Source organism: Littorina saxatilis, linkage group LG16, assembly GCF_037325665.1.
Source record: "Littorina saxatilis isolate snail1 linkage group LG16, US_GU_Lsax_2.0, whole genome shotgun sequence".
NCBI lineage: Eukaryota > Metazoa > Mollusca > Gastropoda > Littorinimorpha > Littorinidae > Littorina > Littorina saxatilis.
Genome location: NC_090260.1, coordinates 42,730,217 through 42,743,470, shown reverse-complemented (window position 1 = coordinate 42,743,470; position 13,254 = coordinate 42,730,217). Strand labels below are relative to the sequence as shown.

General features: G+C 42.2%; 1 protein-coding gene across 3 annotated transcripts in view; it reads right to left on the bottom strand.

Annotated features, from left to right (window-relative positions):
- The window catches only part of LOC138949654 (uncharacterized), a 31,917-nt gene that overhangs the window by 13,395 nt on the left and 5,268 nt on the right, over positions 1 to 13,254 (bottom strand). For 2 of the 3 annotated variants that reach the window (XM_070321446.1, XM_070321447.1), the window contains 3 exons: positions 2,810 to 2,925; positions 1,363 to 1,622; positions 946 to 997 (listed from right to left, as the gene is read on the bottom strand). In XM_070321446.1, coding sequence (XP_070177547.1) covers positions 946 to 997; positions 1,363 to 1,622; positions 2,810 to 2,925 — 428 coding nt within the window. The remainder of the gene's footprint in view (positions 1 to 945; positions 998 to 1,362; positions 1,623 to 2,809; positions 2,926 to 13,254) is intronic. The other variant, XM_070321448.1, reaches the window with a different exon arrangement.

Genomic DNA, 13,254 nt, shown 5'->3' with positions numbered 1-13,254 from the left:
TTAATTAATGACTTTGGTCATTAAAAATCTGAAAATTGTAAAAAAAAATAAAAATGTATAAAACGATCCAAATTTACGTTCATCTTATTCTCCATCATTTTCTCATTCCAAAAACATATAAATATGTTATATTTGGATTAAAAACAAGCTCTGAAAATTAAATATATAAAAATTATTATCAAAATTAAATCATCTTATTCCTTGTCGGTTCCTGATTCCAAAAACATATAGATATGATATGTTTGGATTAAAAACACGCTCAGAAAGTTAAAACAAAGAGAGGTACAGAAAAGCGTGCTATCCTTCTTAGCCCAACTACTACCCCGCTCTTCTTGTCAATTTCACTGCCTTTGCCATGAGCGGTGGACTGACGATGCTACGAGTATACGGTCGTGCTGAAAAATGGCATTGCGTTCAGTTTCATTCTGTGAGTTCGACAGCTACTTGACTAAATGTTGTATTTTCGCCTTACGCGACTTGTTTTTCTTTTTGATTTATCTCCCTTTCCCCCTTCTTTAGCGCTTGGAGGACATCATCTTGTCTGATAAGTCGTTTTGATATTTGTATTGTTGTTTTCATTTTTTTTTAACCTGTTGAAGACCATTATGTCAAAGCGTTGTTCATTGTCATTTGTTTGTATATTTCGTTGCGAGTCCAGAATATTAGGTATTACTCTTAGTCTGTAAGTAGGCTACATGCAGACAGACTGATCTAGATCTAGTGTCTCGCTTTCTTGCACAGTGTCACCTATGCTTACTGTGTGTGTGTGTGTGTGTGTATGTGTGACGGAGTGATTGAGTTTGTGTTACTGTTTGTCTATTTCTTACGTGAGCCTTGAAGGCTTCGCCTCTTGTTGTAACATGTTTGCTGACACTCACTGTACTGTAATGTAGAAACATGATTTGTATGTTCATGTTTGCGTTACAAAATGTTGACTATTCCTACCTGCCTCACTGCAAGCACTCCCAGCTGCTCTGACTGCCTCAGACTCTTCCGTCTGAAAATACAAAAAGTTGACACACACACACACACACACACACACACAGTGACACGCACACACACACTCACAAATTGACACACACACTCACATACAAAAACACACATACACAGTGACACACACACACATACAAAAACACACACACATGTGCACACACATACACCCCCCCCGCCCTTCCACCCACACTGATTGATATCTGTTGCTTTTTGGGTCCAGCGGACCATATAGGCCAAATCAGGACCCCACACACACACCCAGTACGGTACTGCAATGCAACCCCCATTTTAAGACCTGATTTTCTCAGATTGTTTGAGGTCCTAAGAGAGAGGTTCCACTGTGCTGAGCGATCATTATCACAGACTCACCAGCTGACCAGCTTTATGGCTGTGGGTCACAGACGTTGGCTCAAGACACTGCCCAGCACTGTGACTGGACTCGGGGGACGCAGACTTGACGCTGGTCACTGCACACTGATTCCAATCGCCATCAGTGTCACCGGCCCCTGGCAGTGAGGAGGGGGAGGAGAAGGCGGTGACATTTCGGTGAATGTCTTTTGACATGTCTTCAGCTTGAGCAATCAACATAGCTGGACATCTCCCCTTTGCTGATGTATGGCCGTCAGACCCTGAAATAGAGATATATGGACATGTTAAAGACCAAATCTTCTTCTTCTTCTTTGTTCATGGGCTGAAACTCCCACGTTCACTAATGTTTTTGCATGAGTGGGTTTTTACGTGTATGACCGTTTTTACCCCGCCATTTAGGCAGCATACGCCGATTTCGGGGGAAGCAGGGTGGGTATTTTCGAGTTTTTATAACCCATCGAACTCTGACATAGATTACAGGATCTTTTCCGTGCACACTTGGTCTTCTGCTTGCGTGTACACACGCAGGGGGTTAAGGCACTAGCAGGTCTGCACATAAGTTGACCTGGGAGATCGGAAAAATCTCCACCCTTAACCCACCAGGCGGCCGCGGCCAGGATTCGAACTCACGACCTTCCGATTAGGAGGCCGACGTCTTACCACTGCGCCACTTCGCCCGTCAAACACCAAATCGGTTGTATAAAAGCAGACGTGACAACCCGTGTAAAACCTCAAGTGTAAGTGACAAGTGTAACAAGTGGGATTTTTTATGGAATTTTCAGCGTAGCAAATGGTGTTTAAGTGTAGCATTGCACATCTGCATTTATGCTACAGTGGAACCCCCTTTTAAGACCCCCTCGTTTTTAAGACCCCCCCCCCCCCCCCGTTTTTAAGACCCCCTCGTTTTTAAGACCCCCCCTGTTTTTAAGACCCCCTCGTTTTTAAGACCCCCCCCCCTGTTTTTAAGACCCCCCCCCATTTTTAAGACCCCCTCGTTTTTAAGACACCCCCCCCCCCCCGTTGTTAAGACCCCCTCGGTTTTAAGACCCCCTCGTTTTTAAGACCTCCTCGTTTTTAAGACCCAATTTTCAGATGTGTGTGGGTCTCAAAAGAGGGGTGTCACTGTATCCCACGCAAAAAAAAAAAAAAATAGATAGACGTTACAGGAAGCGACTGAAGCTAACAGTCTGATCGGATATATATATCCGCACCAGGTCAGATAGAGTCCTATGAGTGGGTACGGATATATCCGTACCTGGGAGACAATGAGTTAAGATCTCCAAAAATCTGAAAAAATTAGGTCTTTAAAAGGAGGGAGTCTTAAAATGGGGGTCCATTTGCAGAGGTCATGAACAGAATGTCTGAGAAAACAGGGTCTTAAAATGGAGGAAGTCTTAAATTGGGGGGTCTTAAACCAGGGGTTCCACTGCAGTAGCACCATTCTGACCTGGAATGGAGGACTGTGAGCGTCTGGTTTTGCAAGCATCACACACTGGGTTGAGCGGGCTGCGGCAGAAGACGCACACAACCTGGCGCTCGTCTCTTTCCTTGGTAGCCAGGTACCTGCACAGATATATTTTTTCATTTCATTTTTATTTTAATTACTTCATTGTCCCACCACTGGGAAATGCGGGTCGCTTCCTCCCAGTGGAAAGCTAACAGCAACAGAGTCACGCTTAACCCAGGTGTATGCGTGTTTAGGTGTAATCAGCCTACTGCACTTATGGCAGAATGACCGAGGTCGTTTACGTGCCACAGTGGTGACACGGGGATGGAACATGGATACTGTCAGTGAGTCTGCATATAAAGTTGACCCGTGTCCGCCCTGGTCCGGATTTGAACCTGCAACCCTAGGATCACAAGTCCAGCGCTCTACCAACTGAGCTACCGGGCCCCGCATATCGCTTTCCACTCAGTAATAGCAGCATAACAAGTCAAATAAACAAAACACACTGATAAATAAAGTAATTAACAAAAAAATATTAAGATAAAGACATGTTCATTGATTAAAAGACCCACAATGATGTGCTTTGCAACCTCAAAAAAAAGAAAAACACTTGAAGTTACAGCAAAACAAAAGATATCAACAGACAATTTCATAATAAAATAAAGATATGGGTAACAGCAAGGCATCCAGGTGCATAAAACTGTCAGGCATTCACAACCAGACAGATTGGAGTAGAGATCTATTCTGAGCCATACCAAACAGTCAAGGTGTGTATTCATAATTCCAAATCATCATTGGTGTCTAATTCTTGCGTAGCCAGCCATCAAACCGTTTCATATGTCACTCTCACTTCCTAACTCCACAAGCGGCTAGCCGCAAGCATTTCACGCCAATCAGAAACACTCGTCTGATCACACACCTCGCTCTAGTCCTCTCTCTATTATTACAAAGTAATGTTGGCGTTACTCGTCTTCAACAGCTTTTCAGGAGAAGGACAAAACTGATTATTTTTATCATGAAATAGTGTTTATATTCCTTCCTGGTATGGATAGAATTATAAAAGAATGTTAAATTTAGTATTGTCAATCATATTTAAGAGAATGTCAGCGTGAGTTCGTCCCCACGTTCGGCGAGAGATTTATTTCTCAGAGTCAACTTTGTGTGCAGACTCTCCTCTGTGTCCGAACACCCCCGTGTGTACACGCAAGCACAAGACCAAGTGCGCACGAAAAAGGTCCTGTAATCCATGTCAGAGTTCGGTGGGTTATAGAAACACGAAAATACCCAGCATGCTTCCACCGAAAGCGACGTATGGCTGCCTAAATGGCGGGGTAAAAACGGTCATACACGTAAAATTCCACTCGTGCAAAAAACACGTGGTGTACATGGGAGTTTCCTACGAACGCAGAAGAAGAAGAAGAGAATATTTCTCAAAGAGAATATGATTTACTTAGTCTAATTATAAAGCACAAAAACATCAAAATTGCCAAGAATCAAGTTACGTCAAAATTCCAAGGCGACATCAAATTGTCAGCAATAATTAAACCATAATTTGAACAATATGTTCCAAAAGATGAAGCAGGTTCCCTCCCCTACTTGCAGCCGTGGTCTTGAGAATCAAACCCCAGATTATCCTCCCGAGATGCCCCATCTTAGAAAGTGTGTGGCCAACTGCAGTCCCCCTTCGCTGCCAGCTGTACGGAGGAAAGGAGGACCTGGAGAAGACGGTAACATTTGTCTCGCTGTCCGATCTAACAGCAGGGATGGTAAAATCGGTCGCCCGATTGCCAGGGGCGAGTAAAAAATCCGCTGGGCTAGTAGAAACCGCCTGGCAACTCGCCCGACTGGCCAGTAAAAATTCTGGTCAAATAGGTCCAATTCATTCTTCTTACTCGGCGTGACGTTATCAAATGGATCAGCTAGCTTTAGCCATAAGGGGCACAACTCCGCTCATACTCTCTTCGCGCCGCCATATTGGATGCCGTCTTTGTTAGTTTTCTTCATTGCACTCTTGTTCTTTTTGCATATTTCACTGTGTATGCAGACAAAATGAAGAAAACTGTGCATGCATGAGTCCAAAGGGGATCTGCCTTTTTAACACAACAGCACAACATAACAAGTCGCGTAAGGCGAAAATACAATATTTAGTCAAGTAGCTGTCGAACTCACAGAATGAAACTGAACGCAATGCCATTTTTCAGCAAGACCGTATACTCGTAGCATCGTCAGTCCACCGCTCATGGCAAAGGCAGTGAAATTGACAAGAAGAGCGGGGTAGTAGTTGCGCTAAGAAGGATAGCACGCTTTTCTGTACCTCTCTTAGTTCAACTTTCTGAGCGTGTTTTTAATCCAAACATATCATATCTATATGTTTTTGGAATCAGGAACCGACAAGGAATAAGATGAAAGTGTTTTTAAATTGATTTGGACAATTTAATTTTGATAATAATTTTTAAATATTTAATTTTCAGAGCTTGTTTTTAATCCGAATATAACATATTTATATGTTTTTGGAATCAGCAAATGATGGAGAATAAGATAAACGTAAATTTGGATCGTTTTATAATTTTTTTATTTTTTTTTACAATTTTCAGATTTTTAATGACCAAAGTCATCCATTAATTTTTAAGCCACCAAGCTGAAATGCAATACCGAAGTCCGGGCTTCGTCGAAGATTACTTGACCAAAATTTCAACCAATTTGGTTGAAAAATGAGGGCGTGACAGTGCCGCCTCAACTTTCACGAAAAGTCGGATATGACGTCATCAAAGACATTTATCAAAAAAATGAAAAAAACGTTCGGGGATTTCATACCCAGGAACTCTCATGTCAAATTTCATAAAGATCGGTCCAGTAGTTTAGTCTGAATCGCTCTACACACACACACACACACACACACACACACACAGACACACACACGCACATACACCACGACCCTCGTTTCGATTCCCCCTCGATGTTAAAATATTTAGTCAAAACTTGACTAAATATAAAAAGTAAAGCAAGAATACATTATTATATTCATTTATTTATTCTTTATCTCAAATTACCATGCAGACAGTGCACCAAAATTCACAAGATAAAGCTCTCAAGACAGGCAAATGAGGTACAATGCAGCTCAGGTAACTACTGCAAAGTATAATTTTCAAAGCATCCTATCACAGTGTTCACTCTAAAGGCACAACCGATGGACAATTGCTGATTAGCGCACTGCACACAGCAAAAAATAACCAGTTATAATCGTCTTCTCCGCTCAGTAACTTCCTTCCAGTTGTCACCCTGATGGTAAACAACTTAAGGTGTTACGAGTGTGTTCGGGTTGCGGTTCTTGCTCATGTTTATACTCACTGAGTTACTTCCCTTGGATCTGGATCTGGATCTGGATCTGGATAAACCGCCTGGGTTGGTGGTTTGCGGGTGCGAATGCGTATACGCACGGTTCAGTGTGCTTTCGCGAAAGGGTGTGTCATATGCACGGCTAGAACTAAGATACTTCTTGATTTCAGTAAATAGTTTCATTACATGTCAACTAGTTCGTTTTTAAATGATTTTTTAGAGATCGCCAAGTGGTATTGTGTGAATAACATCATTCGATCGATTGTACGCACGGCGCCGTGCTTCTAGTAGCTCAGTCCATTCCTTCTTTCCGGTGTGGAAACAGACGTGTTTCTGGCGAAAGAAGCGGCGTTTTCAACTCGCCATATCTTCATATTCATTCGGACTAGAACAACGAAATATAAATTTCTTGTAAAAAAAATCCCGAGCCTTGCGACTCTGGTAGTCATTTTCTTACGCGAAGCGGCCTTTGGTAGGTACGACAGTTTTAGTCCCAAGTATATCTAAAACGCACGTGGACGAGTTTTCAATGGCGTATTTGAAGTCTGTGAATGTTGTGATTACAAATCATTTCGGGGCACCCCTCAGTCTATACGCACAGACAAACAAATTGCATGGAACGAAAGTTGAGAGGCTGGACTGTAAGTTGTTGTTTTGACTTCTACAAATCTCGCAGGTCTTTTATGCAAAACAGACTCAAAATTGCATTGTTCACGCAAGTGTAGATGACGAGACTATCGAAGGAATGGAATACACTTGCCTACAGATATAATAGACAGACACTGTCTATTTATATCTATGACTTACCCTAGCCCATATGTTAGAATAAAGAACATACTTTGCTCTTTTGAATGATGTATGATTTGGCACTGTACACAGGATTTTAGACCTGCCCCCGAAGTGATTTTTCCATAAACCCGTCAAAAAGCTCACTCTGTTTTGGCCGTAAAAAGCGCCCAAATGAAGTCAATTTCTAACCTGTGTCGTGTGTTCGAAGGAGTACATCTCAGCGATGCCATTGCCTTGCAACCTCAAAGAAATATATTTTAATAACCCGCTAAATGAACGTTTTTTTAGTGTGAAATAGTCTAAAAGCCGGAGATTTGCTTCGTTTCTTTGCTGCGACACAAAACCAAAACCAACTATAGATCTGCGGTGACATTATGAGTTCGTTTTCGACATTGCAGTGAAGTTGCGTGGATCTTCGACGATTCCCGTTCGGTTTAATGTGGATAGAGCTTTGATTGAATGTAACTGCTTTGAAAAGTTACAACATGAGTCCTTGGGATCGATGTTTTTCGGTAAACTTCTTCGTATCCTTGACTTTACTTTTGACTTGAACAGATCCAGATCGGCTGGGGCTGTTGATCGCACACAGATCTATATGAAGTTGACTCGACACGGCGAACCGCCGAATCCGTGCCCTCTCGTCGGTCCTACCCCCAAATCCCTTACCAGCCTCAGACCCCACCTCACCATTCTAACCTCACTGGCGTACTATGTGTGATTATCCCTTCCTCATGAAAGAGAAAGTGGAGAAAGGGGAAAAATGAAGATTTTTTCTTACTACACAAGTCAGGGATAGTCAGGGATTGTTGACATGTACATTGTCAAGAGGTCAAAACAAATTTTAAAAGCTGTTGGACACTGCACTAGTGTTGCTCTAATCAAGGCGAGTCTGGAACAATAGGTTCACCCCACCAAAAAGTCAACATGGAATTAGTTATGATTTTTTTTTGCCTTTTTGCTTGGGTACGGCCAAGTCAAAAAGGTGAATAGTCATAACAAGTTCAGTTTGGGGTCTTTTTCAAATCTGTTTGCTGCATCTTTTCTGTGACCATTCTGGCTATGCACTGACAGTCAAAAAAGTGAAGAAGGGGGAAAATGAAGATTTTGGGTGTTGGTTTTTTTGGGACAAATTTTGAAGAAGGGGAAAAAGGAAGATTTTGGGTGTGTTTTTTTTTTCTAAGTCCAAAAAAGATTAGAAATATTCATAACAAATTCAGTTTTGGGTCTTTTTCAAATCTGTTTGATGCATCTTTTCTGTGACCATTGTGGCTATGCACTGACACACAAATAAGTGGAGAAAAGGGAGAAATGAAGATTTTTTCTCACTGCACAACAGTCAGGGATTAGGGTTACATGTTTACATGTACATTGTCAAGAGGTCAAAACAAATTTTAAAAGCTGTTGAACACTGCACTAGTGTTGCTCTAATCAAGGCGAGTCTGGAACAATAGGTCCACCCCACCAAAAAGTGAACATGGAATTAGTTATGATTTTTTTTAGTCTTTTGGCTTGGGTACGGCCAAGTGAACAAGGTAGGAAAGGTTAGAAATAGTCATAACAAGTTCACTTTTGGGTCTTTTTCAAATCTGTTTGCTGCATCTTTTCTGTGACCATTGTGGCTATGCACTGACACTCAAAAAGGTGGAGAAAGGGGAAAAATGAAGATTTTTTTCTTACTATACAACAGTCAGGGATAGTCAGGGATTGTTGACATGTACATTGTCAAGAGGTCAAAACAAATTTTTAAAGCTGTTGGACACTGCACTAGTGTTGCTCTAATCAAGGCGAGTCTGGAACAATAGGTCCACCCCACCAAAAAGTCAACATGGAATTAGTTATGATTTTTTTTGCCTTTTTGCTTGGATACGGCCAAGTCAAAAAGGTGAGAGGGGTTACAAATAGTCATAACAAGTTCAGTTTGGGGTCTTTTTCAAATCTGGTTGATGCATCTTGTCTGTGACCATTGTGGCTATGCACTCAAAGTCAAAAAAGTGCAGAAAGGTGACAAATGAAGATTTTTCCTTCTTTCAAGACAATGTGTGATTTGGCACATTTTGCCTCAGTCTTTATCAAGAGCCTGTCTAACCCACTTTGAAGCTGTTGGAGACTGCAGTAGTGTTCCTTACATCAAGGCGAGTGCACAATGGTGCATTTCGACCCCCCCCCCCTAATGTTCACTTTAATATCAATCAATCAATAGATATTCAGTCACAGTTTAACTAACTCATTCACCCTCATCACTCACTCATCCATCCATCACAACAACACTGTTTGATGCACAAACTGACTGCCTTCCGCCCTGGGAAGCCGCTTCGCTTCGCAATAACAACAACAACACTGAAAACTCGCCGGGAAATACCCCCACCACACGTGTCACACGTGTGCTTGTTTCTTCCGACTAATATCAATTTTGGAGAAAAAAAAGGACAAAACTGGATGAAAAATTCTACGGCCCCAGCAATCTCATTACTCTGAAAGGGGAACCGGAAGTGGCTGGTCCTCAGGTTTCGAAGTTGACCGATATTCCCACTAAAGTGACCTAGATCCAAAGCCAGCCATCCATTAGAATGCCCCGAATTGTTGTTACAGCCCCTGACTTTTTTATGTACGGAATCCGGTAGTCTTTTTGTTGTTGTTAAATAATTATATTGCCAAACGTTATGACATTTTGGAATAATTGAAAAAGTTTCAATACACATTGGCTGAGCACCTGTGTGCTCAAAGGAAATGTCGCTTGTTTTTATTAAAACTAATTTTCAATGGTCATTCGTGCAAACCGTCACACAAACATGCGTGCCTCTGTGCCTCTGTGAGTATGCGTGTGGCTGCTTTCATAGTTAGGGTGCAAGCGTTTTAATCATTTACCCCACACCAAAAGCCCCCCTCCCCCCACACACACACCCCGATACCTGTCAAATTCCCTCAGAATGCATGAACAATTCCGTTACCTCAGATCATCACCAGGAAAAATTCCTCCGCATCCAAAATATCAGGACTTTAGATATCAGATACCGACTTTATGTAATGCGCTTCAAAATCATATTCGCAAAGAGAGAGAGAGAGAGCTAGAGAGAGAGAGCTGGACACGAAGGAGGGAAGCTACAATCGCCCCAGGCCATATATACTATTTGTTTCCTGAGCCTGGACCATTGAGACGGTTACCTCATAGATCTGTTCATTCTTCAGTTTGTCGGTGTCAAAAGTCCACACAACCGTTCTTTGTCCCGTTCCCGTACCAACCAAGGGCTGGTGCCACAACAATGGAACGCTGCGCAAACGGCCGTTCATGAGAGTGACTGCTGTAACAGCAAAACTTGTGTGAAACATAAGTAATCAATTTATCCACTTGACTATATTCACAACAGGGACCTATCACTCTGCTTTGCATGTTTTTATGCCTACGGATTTTCAAATACTCTGCAACACATGTAACCCAAATTCAACATGTGCCCGTACAATACCGCTGCTTTTATGAAAACATTGCTTCGGCCATGTTGATTTTAGCGACAAGGTAGCCGCGTTTGAGTTTGAGCGAATTAATGTCCTCCTTGGTGGCGTGAAGGAGGGCTAGTTTGCTGTCAAAGCCCTCTTTAGAAAGTTCCTCCGCCACCGTGCTGGGGAGCTGCGCAGACCATTTGTCGAACCGAAAAGGATCTCCGCTGGATTCCATTCTAAGAGCTTGTGAAGAGCGCTGCTGCGACGCGGGCGCAGGTAAAAAGCCAAGTGAGCGGCCCACTGCTGGTCAGTCAAACATGCCTGACATCAGCTCACAATTTAAGACACAAATGCACCATAAAAGCATGCAGACCGAGGGGTTGTGACTGGTGGTACCCACCAGCCACAGGCACAGTAAAAAGAGAGTTTAAATTATATTTATACTAAATAACACTTTAATCAACCAATTTTCTTGTTGGAATTGTAAATCGCTTTGAGCTGTAAATCATGACTTGCGTTATAGAAACTGAAGTGTTTTCTTTTCTATTTTTCATTGTTAGGTGGATTTCAGCGTTTTAGTACAAGCAGTGGCGAGCCGGCAAAGACTCACTCAATTTGTGTGTGCGCTTGAAAGCGCGCGCGTGTTTGTGTGTGTCAATGTGTGTGTGTGTGTGTGTGTGTGAGAGTAAGTGTGTGTGTGTGTGTGTGTGTGTGTGTGATCAAAAGTTGACGGGGGAGGGGGGGTGGTTGGTGGGTTGGGATTGCGCCGGGGCACTGAGGACACTAATTGTTTGTAGTGCGATTCAGGCAAAACTACGGGACAGATGTTTATGTAACCTTGCAAACAAGTGTTCTGACCCCCACCCCTTCACCCGCATTCAAACACTTGGGTCAGTGCTCTTCCAACTGACCTCCTAGGCTCACAAATGATTTGTATCTTCACCTTTTTTCAGCCAAGATATGGGGTGGGGCGGGAAACATTTTTGAGTAAGAAAAAAGGAAACGCTTTAAAAAAAAATTGTTAAAGGTATTGTGAACAGTGAACTTATCTGTATTCAAATGTGGTTTAATTTGTGATGACATTTTGTGTTATAACGTTTTTACCACTAAATTAAAACAGTCTGGTTTTCTTCGCGTTTTCGATGTACACTCTTGATATATAAATACTGACACTCCTCTTACAAACTGTTTGATCCACCCTGGTGTGTGTGTGTGTATGTGTGCGTGTGTGTGTGTGTGTGTGTGTGTGTGTGTGTGTGTTTATGATTAGTGGGGTGGGCGGGTGGTGGAGGGGGGTGGTATTGGATCGGGGGGGGGGGGGGGGGGGGGGGGTTGGCAGGGGGTATCGGTGCACTAAAGGCACCAAGTGTTTGGGTGTTTGTGTTTGTATTGCGATTCAGAGAAAACTACTATACAGATTTTTATGAAACTCTGCACACTTCTCCCTACCACCTGACCTACTGGGCTCCCAAATGAACGTTTTCATCAATTTTTGTCAGTCAAGATATGGGGGTGGGGGTGGTGCGGGGATAATTGTGGAGTAAGCAATAAGGAAACACGTTATGGTTTTCTTAGGTATTGCAACGGTATATAGTGAAGTTAGCTGTGTTCAAATTTGTTTATGATCTGTCGAGCCAATTTTGTGTTACAGCGTTTTTGAGTGATAATTGTTGTGTACGCTCTCGCCAATCCTGGATAATTTTCGGCATGCACATTGATAAGTACCGTATTATAATAAAGTGATACTCTCCATTATTTTAACTACACAAAGTAATGTTTTATTGATCTTTTCTAAAGATAAAAATGTCAGTTACGATGACGTTACGAATTACAGTGTTTTCTGTAAGGTCATATGTGTCCACCCGGTACCCCCCAAAACTGACAAAACTCTTATAAAAAAAAAATGAATAAGAAAACAACGTTTTTTGTCTGTCTGCAGTTGTGGACATGTAGCTTAGAGAAACATGTGCTCAAAATGTGTAATGGATTTCACGTGCGATTTTTTTTTCTTGGGTTGAGGAGAGGGGGTGGGGTGGGTGGGGTGGGTGTATGCCCCTTGATCAGTCTCGGGCGCTCTGCGACCTCGATTTACACTATTGAATTCTAAAAACACCCCCCTTACAAACTAACTGATCTACCCTGGTGTATATATGTATATAATATATAGAGAATGGTTTGCTTCTTAGTTGGATTACCATGGGTTGACAACTCTCGCCATCAGTACCACCTGACCACTGATGAGACACAATAGTGTCGAAACACGTGTCTGGTCTAGGTACAAATACAATGGTCCTCCTCAGGACTAGATTACCTTGCGATACGTCCCCCACAAAGGGACTTTGCTCTGTAAATCTCGGTCCCCCTTGAGGAGGGTCTGATGCTCCCAATAGGCTGTCTGTGAAGGGATACTTATTTCTTTCTCTATCTCTGCTAAGAGATTTTAACAAATCTCAGAAGAAAGTCTCTGCTGACTTTCAATTGTTTCTTTCACAATTTCTGATGTTTTATATATATGTGTGTGTGTGTGTGTGTGGTGTGCGATTCATAGAAATTTACTGGACAGATCTTCATGAAACTTTGCACAAAAATGTTCCGACCCCCAACCCTTCACCCTGATTCAAACTCATGTATCACAAGTCCAGCGCTCTACCAACTGACCTACAGCGCTCCCAAATTATTTCTTTTTATCATTTTTGTCAGTCAAGATAATGGGGGTGGGGTTGGTACGGGAATAATTGTGAAGCAGACAATAAGGCAACAACTTATTTTGTTTACAGGTATTGTATATGTATACAGTGAACTTAGCTGTGTTCAAGTTTAGTTATGTTTCTGTCGAGCGAAATTTTTTTAAATACGTTTTTACTACTAAAGGAGTTATAATTTAA